The 13,625-nt window shown below is 44.5% G+C and overlaps 1 protein-coding gene across 3 annotated transcripts in view; it reads left to right on the top strand.

The window, feature by feature from the left end:
- The window catches only part of coro7 (coronin 7), a 75,882-nt gene that overhangs the window by 11,796 nt on the left and 50,461 nt on the right, over window positions 1–13,625 (top strand). For all 3 annotated transcript variants that reach the window (XM_088436274.1, XM_088436275.1, XM_088436273.1), the window contains 2 exons: window positions 2,684–2,767; window positions 3,090–3,172. In XM_088436274.1, the coding sequence (XP_088292400.1) occupies window positions 2,684–2,767; window positions 3,090–3,172 (167 nt within the window). The remainder of the gene's footprint in view (window positions 1–2,683; window positions 2,768–3,089; window positions 3,173–13,625) is intronic.

Genomic DNA, 13,625 nt, shown 5'->3' on the forward strand with positions numbered 1-13,625 from the left:
CGAACGTTAGCTTCCTCCGACTGGAGCTTCACATTGCTCTCAACCGGCACTTAATCCCGACCGAGACCCATCTGGATTTATCAGCCTCTGTAGTTTTAAGATTTGGATCCCTTGTTGGGTAAACGCTTGACTTTATCCTTTTGAGTGTTGCCTGTGTTTCCCGTTGCCTCGGAAGCTCGGCTCAGTCTTTCAGAAGCGGTCGTAAACGATGATGCTTTTTGCACGCGGTGGAGTCTGACTAAGAAAATAGTTTTGGAAGAAGCGCGAGGGAGAAATGCGCTAAGGGCTTGGTTCACATGGCTTCTGGAGTACAAAAAATTGGAATCCGGTCAGATAAATCATCCCGGTGAATCATTTGTATTGACTCCTGATCCAAAGTGCGCCCTGGTTAGCAGAGAGCGTCAAATATTTCGTTCGGCGAATCAGAACGGAGCATTTATGAATGGGGGGAAAAAAAGAGTGATTTTCTGTTTCTCTTTTTTATATGTATATATATATATATATATATATATATATATATATACATTGCTTTGATGCAAAAAAAAAAAATACTAAAAAAAAAAATCACTCGTTCCTTTTTGCATGCATTCCAATGTTGGACAGACCTTGAGCAGCTTAAAATAATCCGAGTTGAACTTGTTCCTAGTTTGGTGCGACTGCCATATCTGCGTCGTCTCGCCCCTGCAAGGAAGTGGACCGGTGGTCCCGGTCATCAACTCATTCCTCCATTTCTGTTTATAATATTCAAATTCTGGTATTCCGCCCCTTTTTTGGAGGCCGTTGGTTACCCTGGAAGTTTCAATAGCGGACTATTTTTCATCTTAGTCACCGCACGCTCTCATCAAAGCGAACGTGACTTGACTTCCTCGCACGAGCCTCACAGCTGCCTGCAGGCTGAAAAATGATCTGGGGTTGTTTATTCAAGCCTGGACTCATCGCGAGCACCGTCGGCGCTCTGAGACACCGAGCTAATATTTTCGGAGCGCGGCCAAAGCCAGAAAAGACCATTTGTAGTTCGGACAGCGACGGAACCGGGATTCGCTGGCCGACGCGTGCGGGTAACTTCAAGTGTGCGCTAAGTGCCGTAAATCTTGTTGGAACTCGGCAGCGCCGCCGATAAACACGCGCTTGGCGGACCACAAGCGAAACCATTGTCTTCTGCCCAACTTCTTGTGTGTATTTATTGCTGAAGCATGCTGGAAGGCCGCAGGCAAGAAAGCAGGGAAACATCAATTGACACACTTGGAAATTGGCAGACCCCTTCAGGGACTCCTAAAAATTTGAGTCACAGCAAGAAAGAAAGCGGGGCTTGAGACAATTAAATCCAAACTTTTGTTTTTAAGCTTTTGCTCCGTTGTATGTATTCAGGTAGTTTGACATGCTCGTGGTTCTCGTGTTTTGGGGTTCTGGCTTGGAATCTCATTATCGCTTCGTTCAAAAACGATTAATCCTCACCAAATTGCACCTTACCAAATGTTATGTAATGCTTTCAATCCTGTGACAGGAAGTTTTTTTTTTTTTTTTTTTTTCAAATTAAGAGCAAATTAATTGGAACATGAAGCAACTTGTTGCTAACTTGCGTCGTAGTGAAGATTTCGCACAGTATCGCGAGCCTTTCTTTGATGAGTTTTATATGGATGAAGCCCTTTTCCTGCAGTTGAGCCAGAAAAAAAATACATGATATTGCACGGCCATGTAAATTTGAAAACATTTTAATAAAATGCCCGTGGTTCTCAAATGGGTGTACTTGAGATTTTAAAAGGGTGTCAGTAGGCAATGACAGAAGACAATACAGGTTTCTTTTCAAATTAAGAGCAAATTAATTGGAACACAAAGCAACTCGTCGCTAAATTGTGAATCTTCTAATTGAACTTTGAATTTAAACAATATCCCCTTTAAGTAAAGTGACGGAAAATAAAATAATCGCCATGTCAGTCGATCGTCGAGAAAATAATCAATTTACAGATGTCAGTGTGAATGCTTTTCATACCTTGTGATTGGCTGGCGACGAGGAGCGCTTACAGTAAATTCGTTTTCGGAGCGATAGGAGATCCGTGTTTGCGAACGCGTCTCTGTCTGTTCTCCTCGTGAGCAAAAACAAACTAAAGTCTCTTGTCTTCCTTCCTTGCGTGTTGTTGATTAAATGTTCTAGGTTGCCTGAACCTGACGTGTTTTGGCAAAACGAGTTGAATGCTTTTTAATGCCGTGACAGGAACAGCACATTTTTCTTTTCAAATTAAGAGCAAATTAATGACATAATGAATCAACTTATTTAAATTGCGTAAAAGTGACTCATTTGCAAACGTTTGTGTGCCTTTATTTTCCGAGATGGGCTTGCACTCTCATTATTGACACAATTTGTACATCTTTGTTGTAAAAGTCTAGCTAAAGGTTCAGGGAACGTGTCTTCAAAAGCAGCATGAGTATCGAAAACAAATGAATATCTCTCCACAGTAAATCGAGTTCTCTCAAAATTTCAAAATAAAACGAATGCACTTTTGCTGCTTATTCATATTTTGCACGTGCAATATTGAGTAGCGGGCGGGTGCGTAGGACATAGTATTGGCATGTCGTGTTCCGTCCAATGAGAGGCATGCGGAAGAGACATTTTGGCGGCATTCTCCACTCCACTTGCACCTTTCACCCAGCTGTCATCGTTGTCTAAATGTCGTTTGTCTGACAGAGCGCCACCTGCCTTCAGAACAACAAAGATTCTCGCCTCGTGTGGGCCAAGGACGACCTTCTGCTGATTACCGGCTTTGATAAGGTTAGAAGAAACTTTTACTCATTTACTTTCTTGAAATAGAAAATTGACCCCAAGTTAAGGGCGCACAATTTGTAAAACCATAATTGACATCCCCTGATCTACAACTTCTACCCGTTCTTTCGTTTATTTAGTTAGTTTTGAAATACTTCCATTCAAAAGATTTTCATTTACCGTATTTTCCGCACTAAAAGGCGCACCTAAAAGCCTTGATTTGAAAAGGAGAGAGGGGAAGTGGCAGTAAAAGCGCGTGTGTTGCGTTTGCGTTTCAGGCAAGTCATCACCTCCAAACCAAGCGCGTAAATGAGTTATTTTCCCTTTTTAGATGCGAAACCGAGAACTGAGACTTTGGGACAGCAGGAACTTGAATTCTTCTCTGAGCTTTCAAACCTTCGGCATGTCCAGCGGGTGAGTCCCTACCGTGCCGTAGCTCAACCCGCGCCGGTCCCCCCGACGGTGGAAACTCGTCATCCGCCGTCCGCTCGGCGCGGGGAAAACACTGTCGAAATGTCGTCCTTCGCCGCGGGGCGTCGGAAAAGCGCTTGTGGTACGGAGGAGTATTACATCGAAGGTACATAGCCGTTAGTGTATTCGCGGGCCGGGCCCATGGGCTGTCGTGGGCGTCGGCTTGGTGCGCGGAGGGCTTTAAATGTCTTGGCCGTAATTAGCGCGCAGCGGTACGGACCTCCCGTAGGCCGGCGCACCGTAGACGCCGCATTCCTGCCCTTCACGCGGCCACGTCCTCCGAATGCAAACTCCTATTCATGACCGCCGTGACGGGGCCAAGCCACCGCGGCGAGGCGTCAAAGCGGCCCGCCGCGCTGGCCTCCGCAGTCGCCCCGACGCTTTTTCCAAACGCGGCTGCCGAGGGCACGCGGGAACGCGGCCGGGAATTCACACTGTGCTTGATTTTTTTTTTTTTTTTGCATTGTGCAGCATTGCTGTTTATAGAAGCTTCGCATACATTTTAATCATATGATTGAGAAAATACATCTCAACAAGAAGCCAGCTTTGAAGGCTGATTTTGCAAAAGGCAAAATTGTGATTTAAGGGCTGTGTCTAGTTCTCTACAACCTGGAAATAAGACTATATCCCGTAGTCCAGTACCCGATAGTCTTATTTTAAAACAAAACATTTTCACATTGATTAGATAATTAGCGGTACCCAGGGGTTGAACACACAAATGCAAAAATTGAATTGCTGATTTATAGTGCATTTCTTACACAGCATATGCTTCAAATACTGTAACTGGTAATTATCATTTAAAAGTTTTTTTGGGCGTTCCGTATCTCCCCTGGGTAATTTTGTTTGTGCGGAGCATTGCCCGGCGCATGCGTCCACAAACGCAGCCGTCAAAGCAGACTTTGTTTCCGTTTATCTCTGCGCTCCATTAAATTCAACCGTGCCATTGTATATGTGTGTGTGGGTGTGTCGCCGAGGAAGCTTGAAGTCAAACACGCACAGTGGAGCATTTCCTCCCTGTCATTTTTAGACCCCAAGTACACATAAAGACAGATTTGTGTCCCCCCCCTTGCCTGTTCCTAATTAAAAGGGCTGCGGTAAACACGGGGTGTAATCGGAGCGGCAGGCTGGATTGGATCAAGCCAGCGTTGCCCGTCCGCAGTTTTCAGTAGGACTGTTTTCATTGGATCGCCACAAAGTTGAAGAGGCCCCAGTACTGGAGCCAGTGGAAATGGGTTGCGGGTGGAATCGTTTTCAACGGAGAATAATGAAGGGGTAATGTTATTTTCAAGGGGGTTGAAGTTAAAAGGGAGACTGCGGCCGGGGAAATGTGCACGCGCAGAGCCGCATGCGATCGATCGCCCTTTATAACACAAAGTGCACTTTTGGACCTATTAGTATATGTACATATCTGTAACAGATTACCACTACTGTATAGAATACATCATAACAGATTAGTCATGTCAGTTATATCAACCGCTAAGAATTCTGTCAATTTTGTGGGATTTATTGTTGATGAATCATGGTTTTGGAACAATTAAGGCAAATTGTACTATACTGCTTAGCCGATGTCTCAACTAGTTAGTCCGATACGTCAGCTATGCCGAGTCTGCAGCATTATTCTAGTAGAGAAAATTCCATAACGCTAAAATAATCGGAAAAAAAATACCAGTATATTTTTTTATGTTAAATTGATGTTTAATTTGTCCGATAATCAACCAAGTTTAAGGCCAAACAAATTGTTTTGTTTTAAATATTATGCTACAATCGGCGGTTCCGGTTTGTATGAGAGATCCTAAAAATGCTAATTTACGACAAACATTAAAAATGAGCGATCAGGGTTAAGTAAGCGTTTAGCATTTAAGATAGCCATTAGCGCATTATTATGCAAAAGGTAGCATGCTAGAGTAGGCTATTGTTTTATATATATATATATATATATATATATATATATATATATATATATATATATATATATATATTCATCTACTGCAAAAGAATAATTGAAATTGCTCTGTCCTTTTCAAAAATTTTGATTGTGTGATCGATTGTCAATTGTTTAAGTTGTTAGGCTTCCAACTGATACCAACCGACCGGTTGCTGTCCCGACCCCGTCACGAGTTCTACAAAGATGTTCCCCTCCGAGGCCTTCGCTGCTGACAGACTGCGATGTTAACCGAGGGCAATAACTTTTTTACATAGCGCGCCAGGTGCGACGCACACCCTCTTCAGATCATCTATTTCTGCGCGTTTTTCTAACGGGGGTCGCGCTTGAGCGCGGGGCCCAGTCATCGGGTGTAATTTAGCCAGGCTCCCTCCCCTTTAATCAAAGGGATGGAGGAAAGGCGGGGAACACTCGCCCCTTTCTTCGATCGGAGCCCGGCGCTCGGAAAATCAGTCCCAGATGAAGGCTTTCCTGTGGGGATTAGATGCAGCTGCAGCGTGGCTAACCAGAGCGCACAAAAAGTCAAACACAGAAGGTTTGGACCAGGTTTTGACCTTAGCATCTTTTGTTGTTTTAGTCAGACATAAACGTGCATTAAATTCTGCAGAGCGTGTGGCAGAAGGGCAGAAATGATAGTCCTCAGGTGAACGTCACCATCCACTTGGCACTTCATCCGCCGCAAGTTCAAGATGCGACCGTTTTTTGACGGATCAAACGTGACGGCCGCAGTCTGGTACTCATTTGGGCTTTCTCTTTGAGGTTCAGTGGTAACAGAGGGAGGCTTGACCAGAAAAAAAAAGAAGGCGTGTGTCCTAAAGTCCATTTTTAAAGAGGGAATTAAACCGAAGATTTCTTTTGTTCTCTCCTTTTGAGCGTACCGTTTTTATCAGCTCCCGTTTGCTTGAATTGATTCGATTCAATACCAGATATTTGCAGACCCTCCTTTTTCCCCGTAACCATTGAAAAGAAAAAAGTAAGATATGAAGGTTAAAAGACATCAGTAAAACGCCGTTTGGATCGATTGAGTGAAATGTATTTATTCCGAAAGAACTTTAAAAAAACACGCAGCCACTTCTGGGGACCAGGTTGAAAAAATATCCAATCTTGAGTAAGAATCAAGTCCACATTTTGTGAGCAGAGAGGTGCGGTTCTGAAACCGTACCGTGTTCAAGAGCATTTTGATTCAACTCATTTCAGTACTTCAAAATGGTTTCCAAACCAACAAGCGGGCAGGCAACTTTTTTCAACGTCACATCTGGTCTGCTGCTTATAAATCATTTGTGAAATAGATATAATCCCTTCCCCCCCGCGGTGATTAGCATCTCCTTCGGATTATAAGGCGCGCCGTATCATAAGGCGCACTGTCAATGAAAGGGGGACGACCGTATATGGTTAAAAAAAACTAATGCCTTGACCCTTAGACTGGTATTTGAAGATACCGAAGCACATTTTACATCTTCGAAGATCAGGTCTTTACTCCAAAGCGATCCGAATAAAGACAGCGAGAGTCCTATTTCTTCCAACTGATGAGAAACTGTAACTTTTTCCCTTCGATCTGTTGTCTTTTTGCTGAGTTCCCGATGTCTGGAATTCTCTTTGAAATTTCCTTTGAGTAGAAAACCTAATGGAGTCAAAAAAACACACACACACATGGAAGTACGTAGAGTGTTTGGCACGGGATGTTTAATATAATTCACAGAGGGTTTTGGTTTCATCCCACAGGTATGCGCTTAGCACTCCAGGGATTAGAAAGACCCTTTTCGTGTGAACTTGCCACAGAAGGAAAAATGGGAGGAAAAAAGTTTCTTTCTCCATCCATCGTTCCTTCCCTGCTACCTCATCCATCTTTTCTTCCATTCACCTTCGCTTAAATGCCATTTGTGGTTCGGATTTTTGGCAGTTGAAGTTGCGGTTACGGCAGTCGCAGAAAGAGTCCAGGTGTGTTCCGAGCTTTTGGAGACCGATCGTCCTTTAAACCCCAAAAACTGCAGCAGCTAGAGATCCTGTATATGTTGACCTATGGGAAAATGGTTTGTTTTGCGATTTATCAAATATGCTAGCCGTAGCATCTGGGCTGTGTTCCACATACAGAAGCCTTTGCCGTATTTTGGTCCATCCCAAATCCAGTTTGGAACATTTCTTCTTTCCCTTGAGGGGCAGAAGCTCCAGTAGCTGATCTTTCTGATGAAGTCGTAACGAAGGCTGGCAGGAGATGCGGGGCCCATAAGTGGAAACAGCGTCAGGCATTCACGGCAAACATGTGGATGCAATGCGAGGAGTCGAATGCGCGGCCGCCCCGCGATTAAGCGTCGGTGCGAGGATTGCATCGGAGTCACGTTGACAGGCTCGCGGAGACTTGCCAGGCAGCCACTTTGGCTGATTGTAAATATCCCGGCTCCTATTTGCTCCTAATTATCTTGTCACTCCGCTCCAGTGTCTCCAATCTTATCTGCGCGAGTTAGTTAGAATATACTCAGGTTTGACGTTGGTACGAGTTTTTACACCGTGGCTCCCTTCACAAAAACGTGTGGATTTTTAAACCTTATCTTCTCCCGAATCATGTTGACACTCTTTACTGCGGGTGGGGGAGGGAACACGACGATTTCAGCGGTGGAGAGAAGTGTGTTTCCCATTAGTAGCTGGTTTCCGCCCACCGCGCGGCCCCCCTCAGCCTCCGCTGCTGCCTCAGACCAGATTGTCACTGCACACTTCGGAGCTTGACCAAATAGAGGAAAGGCCCAAAGGGAACCGTGAACTGGTGAACTCTCAAAAACAGTCGTACAGACTTAAGTGGGAGGAAGATTTCATTTTGATGATTCTTAGCCATCTTGATAAGACTCTTTTAGTCCTCGCCTCCTAACAACTAAAGTCGGGACTTTTACTATCCATCGGCTTAGCTCTAAGCCAACCGACCCGGTACCGTACAGATAAACCGGTGCTGGACAGTCAATGGACAAGGTCATTAGTGTGGTATTGTACGGTCTCCGCGTTGTGCAGTAATTTGTAAGACCAACACTTTTGGAGGTAGAGACCAAGACTTTGTTACCTGAGTACTTTGCCCTACGGCCTCACGGTTCTGGGTTTTGCGTTCAAAACGTAGATCCAGCCTTCCTATCTGAACTTTGACCTCAGGGGTGTTGTAGACGAGACCACACTAAGCAAGAGCAAGACGTTATCGAGACCAGAGGGTATCGAGACCGAGACAAGGCCCGAGATTTTGGGAGGTGGAGACCAAGACTTTGTTGTCTCAATAAAGTCTGAACTTTGACCTAAGTAGTTCACCACAGGCCAGGATCGTTATTGTTTATTGTTGTTTTGTTTTTGTTTTTTGTTTTGAAATTCAATCTGAGGTCATTTTGTTTTGTACTCTTTCGTAGTTATAACATGTATAAACTTTTAAAGTTTTCATTTGCTGAACAACAATCACAATCATTCCTATTTTACCCAAATATGCCAAAATATACTGTGCGGTCTTTTGAATCATCTGATCAGGATTTCCTTCATTGCGCCGTTAACCCCACAGTGACGTCTTTTGTCCTCTTATGGATCAACGGCAGACGGAATAAGACATATCGCATAGTCATAGAAGAACAGCAAAGCTGCCCATTAGCAGTGACACGATATACTCTACTCTGTGGTTTGAGCCAAAGCCAATATTTTGGCGCTTAAGTACCGCCATTTTCACCATTGTCAAACCAAGACTTAAAATAATTCACCCCAAGCCAGTGATTGAATGTCTCGAATGTGTCCCGCACAAAACATAAATCCATCTCAAATGCCACTTTTTTTTTGATTGACTTTGCAACTTTTACTATCAGCTCCTCCTGCTGACGGAAAAAAAAAAAGTGATCCAGAACCCTCACCCTGCTGGTCGGTTGAGGTCATTTCCCATGTGGTTTGCCATGTGTCCACCCACGTTATGGAAAAAAGTCAGTGCCTGGCTAAAAAAAATGCCACGCTTCATTTAGTGGCAATGGGGCTGATGTAGCCTCCAGGCAAATGTTTTTTGTTGCTGTTGTTGTCCTTTTTGCCAGTTCATTTTTTTTTCTCCAATTGATTGAGTTCTCTGGCTGCTTACACACTTTTTCTTGATATTTTCTGTGCTTCCTGCAAACGGTAGCGACGATTGTCCTTGCCACGCATCTTATTATCTGAATGCGTGAAGCTGCAACGGCTGTGTAACTTTGAACTTTGTACTATTACTACTACTACTACTAATGCAACGACCCAAAAATGATTCAAATATGTAGTATATAACTTTTTCCAAACGTTTTCCATATTTTCAAGAACTTGTAAGATCTGCCTGGCGCTGTGTGTGTGTGTTTTTTGCACACTGTTCAGACACAAGCTATATAAAGACTTGAGGCAGATTTCTGCCTGTCAGATTTTTCTCATCTGTCAGCAAATGTTATGACAACAAAAGCTAGCCTGCACCTGCGTGGGCCTCCTTGTTCTCCTTCTTGGGGGCTCTGCGTGCATGACCATATCAAACGCAAGTGCTCTTGGCTCCAAGCAGATTAAAAATGGCCAGGAAATCATTTGCCCATTGTGCACAAAGTAAGCTAGGACTGGAAGAAGAGAAGAAAAGATGGAGGACCCTTGGGGTTGGGGCTCCAGCCGAGAGGGCCCTGTAGATTTTTCTGCCCCAATCGCCACTCCGTATGAAACCACCTAACGTTATTTCAGTCAGGTCAATTAGTCAGCCAGCAATTGTGTGGGCGTTTTGTGTAGTGGTTGGGGGCCCCGGGGACCAACTGCTTGGAGAAAAAGGACTTTGATTTGTGGAGGTGTAAGCCCTCTATTGTTCCCTTGCTGTGTTTTGTCCTTAACTTGGTCCTGCGGAAAGCAGCGTTCATCAAAAATGTTGAGGTTCAGAGATTTTTCTTGCTTAGCATCACTTAGCATAGCAGCATCAATGCTCGGGTTATTTTTAGAACATCAATAAAAATAGTACTGTGTCTGCTTAAAAAAAAAAAATCTTTTTTGTGTAGATTCTCATTTCAAGGGTTTATGTGAGGTTTTACGAGGTTTTTGCCAGTAGCAGCAAATCTAATTTGCGTATTTTTTTAAACCAGTGACAGGAACCGTCCATTTTTCTTTTCTAATTAAGAGCAAATTTATTGGAACAAGAAGCAACTTATTCTTAACTCCTTATTGTAACATCGTATCCAAAGCTTATTAAATCAGACATGAATGATTTTTTTTCAATCCGAAAATGCTTTGTTTTCGTTACATGGTACTTGACCAGGGGAAGAAAAAAAAAGAAAAGAAAAGTTCGCAGGGCGTAGTTTTGCTCTAAAAATAAATAAATAAATAAAACCTTGAACCGCTTACATAGACCACTATGCTATCGGGCTAAAGTAATAATTTTTGTGTAATTTGGGATTCTGTGAATGTTTGTCGATCTATTCATCAATTAGCCCTTGGTCATCATGCCTTCTGGTCAGCGCCGCAGGGCTCGAAAAAGGCGGACAAACAGACTCGGAGACCGTTTTCCTTCCAGAGCTATTAACGCTCTGAATAACGACAAAACAAGAACACGGTTCAAGTAACGATTGCAGTCCTGTAAAACTATGATTTCTCTTCGATTGTATTTCATCTTTATTGATATATTATTTATCCCTCATTATTCATATGTACCGATTGGAGTAGCCCTCTCAATTTTGTTGTACCTGCTAAAAACATTCTATTCTATTTTATTTTACTCTATTCTATTGCACCAACCCCCCACTGCTTTGAGTCATGGGGAGACCGTGCAGTGCTCCGAATCTGCTTCCATAGGGGCTTTGTTCCATCATCTGGAGTGCGTCGGGGGCTCTGAAGGCACAGGTGGGTCTTCTATTGCCGCCCAACCGTGAGGCCGAGAGCCTGCATTGCTACAGGCAATTAAGAATGCACTTAATGCCTTTTACGCCCGCACGTAAAGACAAGCTTGCGTTGTCGACCACTGCCCAAACGGTATTCGTCATCTTTTGGCAGTTGCGGTGACAAGCGCAATCGGGCGACTGTGTCTTTTGAGGCGCGATCAGGCGTGACCTTGTTGATGCTTATCCAGATAGTCAAAAGAGGAAGAAGTCTATGGTTTAAAAATTGCCGTCGTACCTCTTTTGCACCGATGTTATGCGTCCTGCTGCTTTTAGTTTCTGCCGGTTCGACCGAATGCCGTTTTGTAAAGGTGGACTCCCAAAGTGAGGGCGAAAGAGCCAACTTTTCCACAAAGCTCCTTAGATAAACATTTGAACGCACGGCCAAGGCAGAAGGCCTCCGCCGCAGGAAAATATTTAAGCGTCCCACTTGTTCCTCAAGAGACTGAAGAGGACAAAGCTGGAGAACCGCTGGGCCTTTCATGGACACTTTCCCAGGTTCTCTCCTGAGGGGATCAGGCTTTTCACTAGCACTGAACTGGAACGCCGCGAACACATAGGTCCACGTGTGAGAGCGCCTATTTAGTCTTCACCTCATCATTGCCTTCACAATGCCGGTGGTAGCTCACAGGCTATTTTTACAACGATCCGCTAGCACTTGAGCAATAGCTGGCATCACCCGGTCCGCAAAAAAAAAAGAAGCCGACATAGCTACTCTACTTCCTATGAAACCATTAAATTCTCAGCCGTTTACAGGAAGTGACAGTCATTCTGCCGCAACTACTTGACTACGGTTATCACCCATTAAAATTTGCTTTGCAGGACTTTCTGTCACATCTTTAGTAGGATTGCTCTACTGCTAAGAGGAACTTTGCTATGAAGTATGACAAGGATGCATGGCATTGATTAGAATTCTTTTTCTATTAGTTGAAGACACCCTTGCTTCAGTTGGGAAACTGGCAGAGAGTTTGCTTGTGATGAGTTTTCTGTATCGTTAGGTTAGATGAGAACAGTGGCAGTTTTTCCCGGGCTTATACTTCGGACCTCATTGGGGACATGGCCCGTGTTGGTTATTCTTCCTCCCGTATCCCTTGTTTGTTTTTTGTTTTTTTTTCTTCTCTCATATAAGTTCTCAGGGATTTTTAGTGAGTACTTACAAGACTTTCTATCCTGTCCCCCTCTGTCAGTGATTGTATATAAACGATTCAAACATGGAGTCTGAAAATTTGTCCTTCGGGATACTTTAGTTTCCCCTCAGAGATGGAAAGAAACTCTGATTGTACCCCTACTTCTAGAGTGCTCTAAATGCTACAATTGCTCTGACCTGATAACCCCTTTGCTGCTATACCCATTTTCAATTGTCCTACCCTTCATTTTCAACCATAAATATGAGGTGTTGAGTCCGCAGCCGCCTTCCAACCACACTGCAAAAACCATGACTGTTAAAAGACACGTGGCCCTGGTAGTGCAGTCGCAAGTACCTCCTGATGTGAAAACCGGTCTTATTCAGTAGATTGAGGGATGAGATAGTGGGACGAAAGTTTACAGGCCAATGACGGCCAAGAAAAAGCAGAGACCGACTGACAGGAAATCAGGAAAGAGAGAATGCGTCCTGGCTGCTGAGATGGAGTTGGCACCGTATTCCCTGCTTCTGACCTTCACTTGGTTTCGGTGAATTCTATCGCTTAAGATGGAAAATATGCAGCGGTAGAACTTGAGAGACCCCCACTCCACCCCCACCGACTCTACTGTCTGCTTTCCTCCTCCTCAGAAATGCTTCATCCATCTGGAGCACCTTTTTTTTTTTTCTTTCCTTTCCCAAGATTGATTCTCTGGTCTCTATTAAGTTGTTTCCTTCTTTGGCGACTCCAGTTTTATGCTATCCATCCATCACCCTGCTCCATCTCGGGCTTACATATATACACGTGTGTTTTTTGTTCGTCTTCTTTCCCCTCTGGCTCGCCGCAGTTATGCTATTTTCTGCTATGCACGGAGGATACATTTAGCCCGCGGTCGGGCGGGAAGTAATGGCTACATTAGTATGGGGGTCTGCCGAATTACTGGCTTCTCCGGGTTCTACCGATGCGAACTTTCCACTGAGCCGAAGCCGGCTTCCTCGGATGGCCGCTAGCGTTTTCGGCTTGCTCGTCGCGCCCGTTTCCAGGCCGCAGCCCGGGCTGGCAGGCGCCCCACGCCCAGCGGTCACCGCTGTTTATGTTGGTGTAACGTGGTGGTGGCTTTCGCACCGCGCTGAGGCGAAGGCAAGCATCGGGCGCTCTACGGCTACGCTGGAACAAAGAACTCCGAGGCCGGCCAAGTTGCGACTGCTGTGGCGCTTTTGGCGCTCGTCACCGCACCCTTTGCTGCATGCACGACTGGATTCTGTTGCAGTTTCGCTGTCAGACGATACTGCCTTCACAACAAAAAAGTTGAACTGAACTTAGGCGCTTGTAAATTGGACTGCGGCAACCTTAAGATCATCCCATCTGGTATGATCCTCGTATCTATCGAATCATCGCTTGTTAGGAGATCCCATCTCGCTCATCTAGCTTTTCGTCTTGACTAGAACAGTTCCAACACTACAAATAAA

This window comes from Hippichthys cyanospilos, chromosome 16 (genome assembly GCF_059441005.1).
Source record: "Hippichthys cyanospilos isolate Australia breed blue-spotted pipefish chromosome 16, RoL_Hcya_1.0, whole genome shotgun sequence".
Taxonomy (NCBI): domain Eukaryota; kingdom Metazoa; phylum Chordata; class Actinopteri; order Syngnathiformes; family Syngnathidae; genus Hippichthys; species Hippichthys cyanospilos.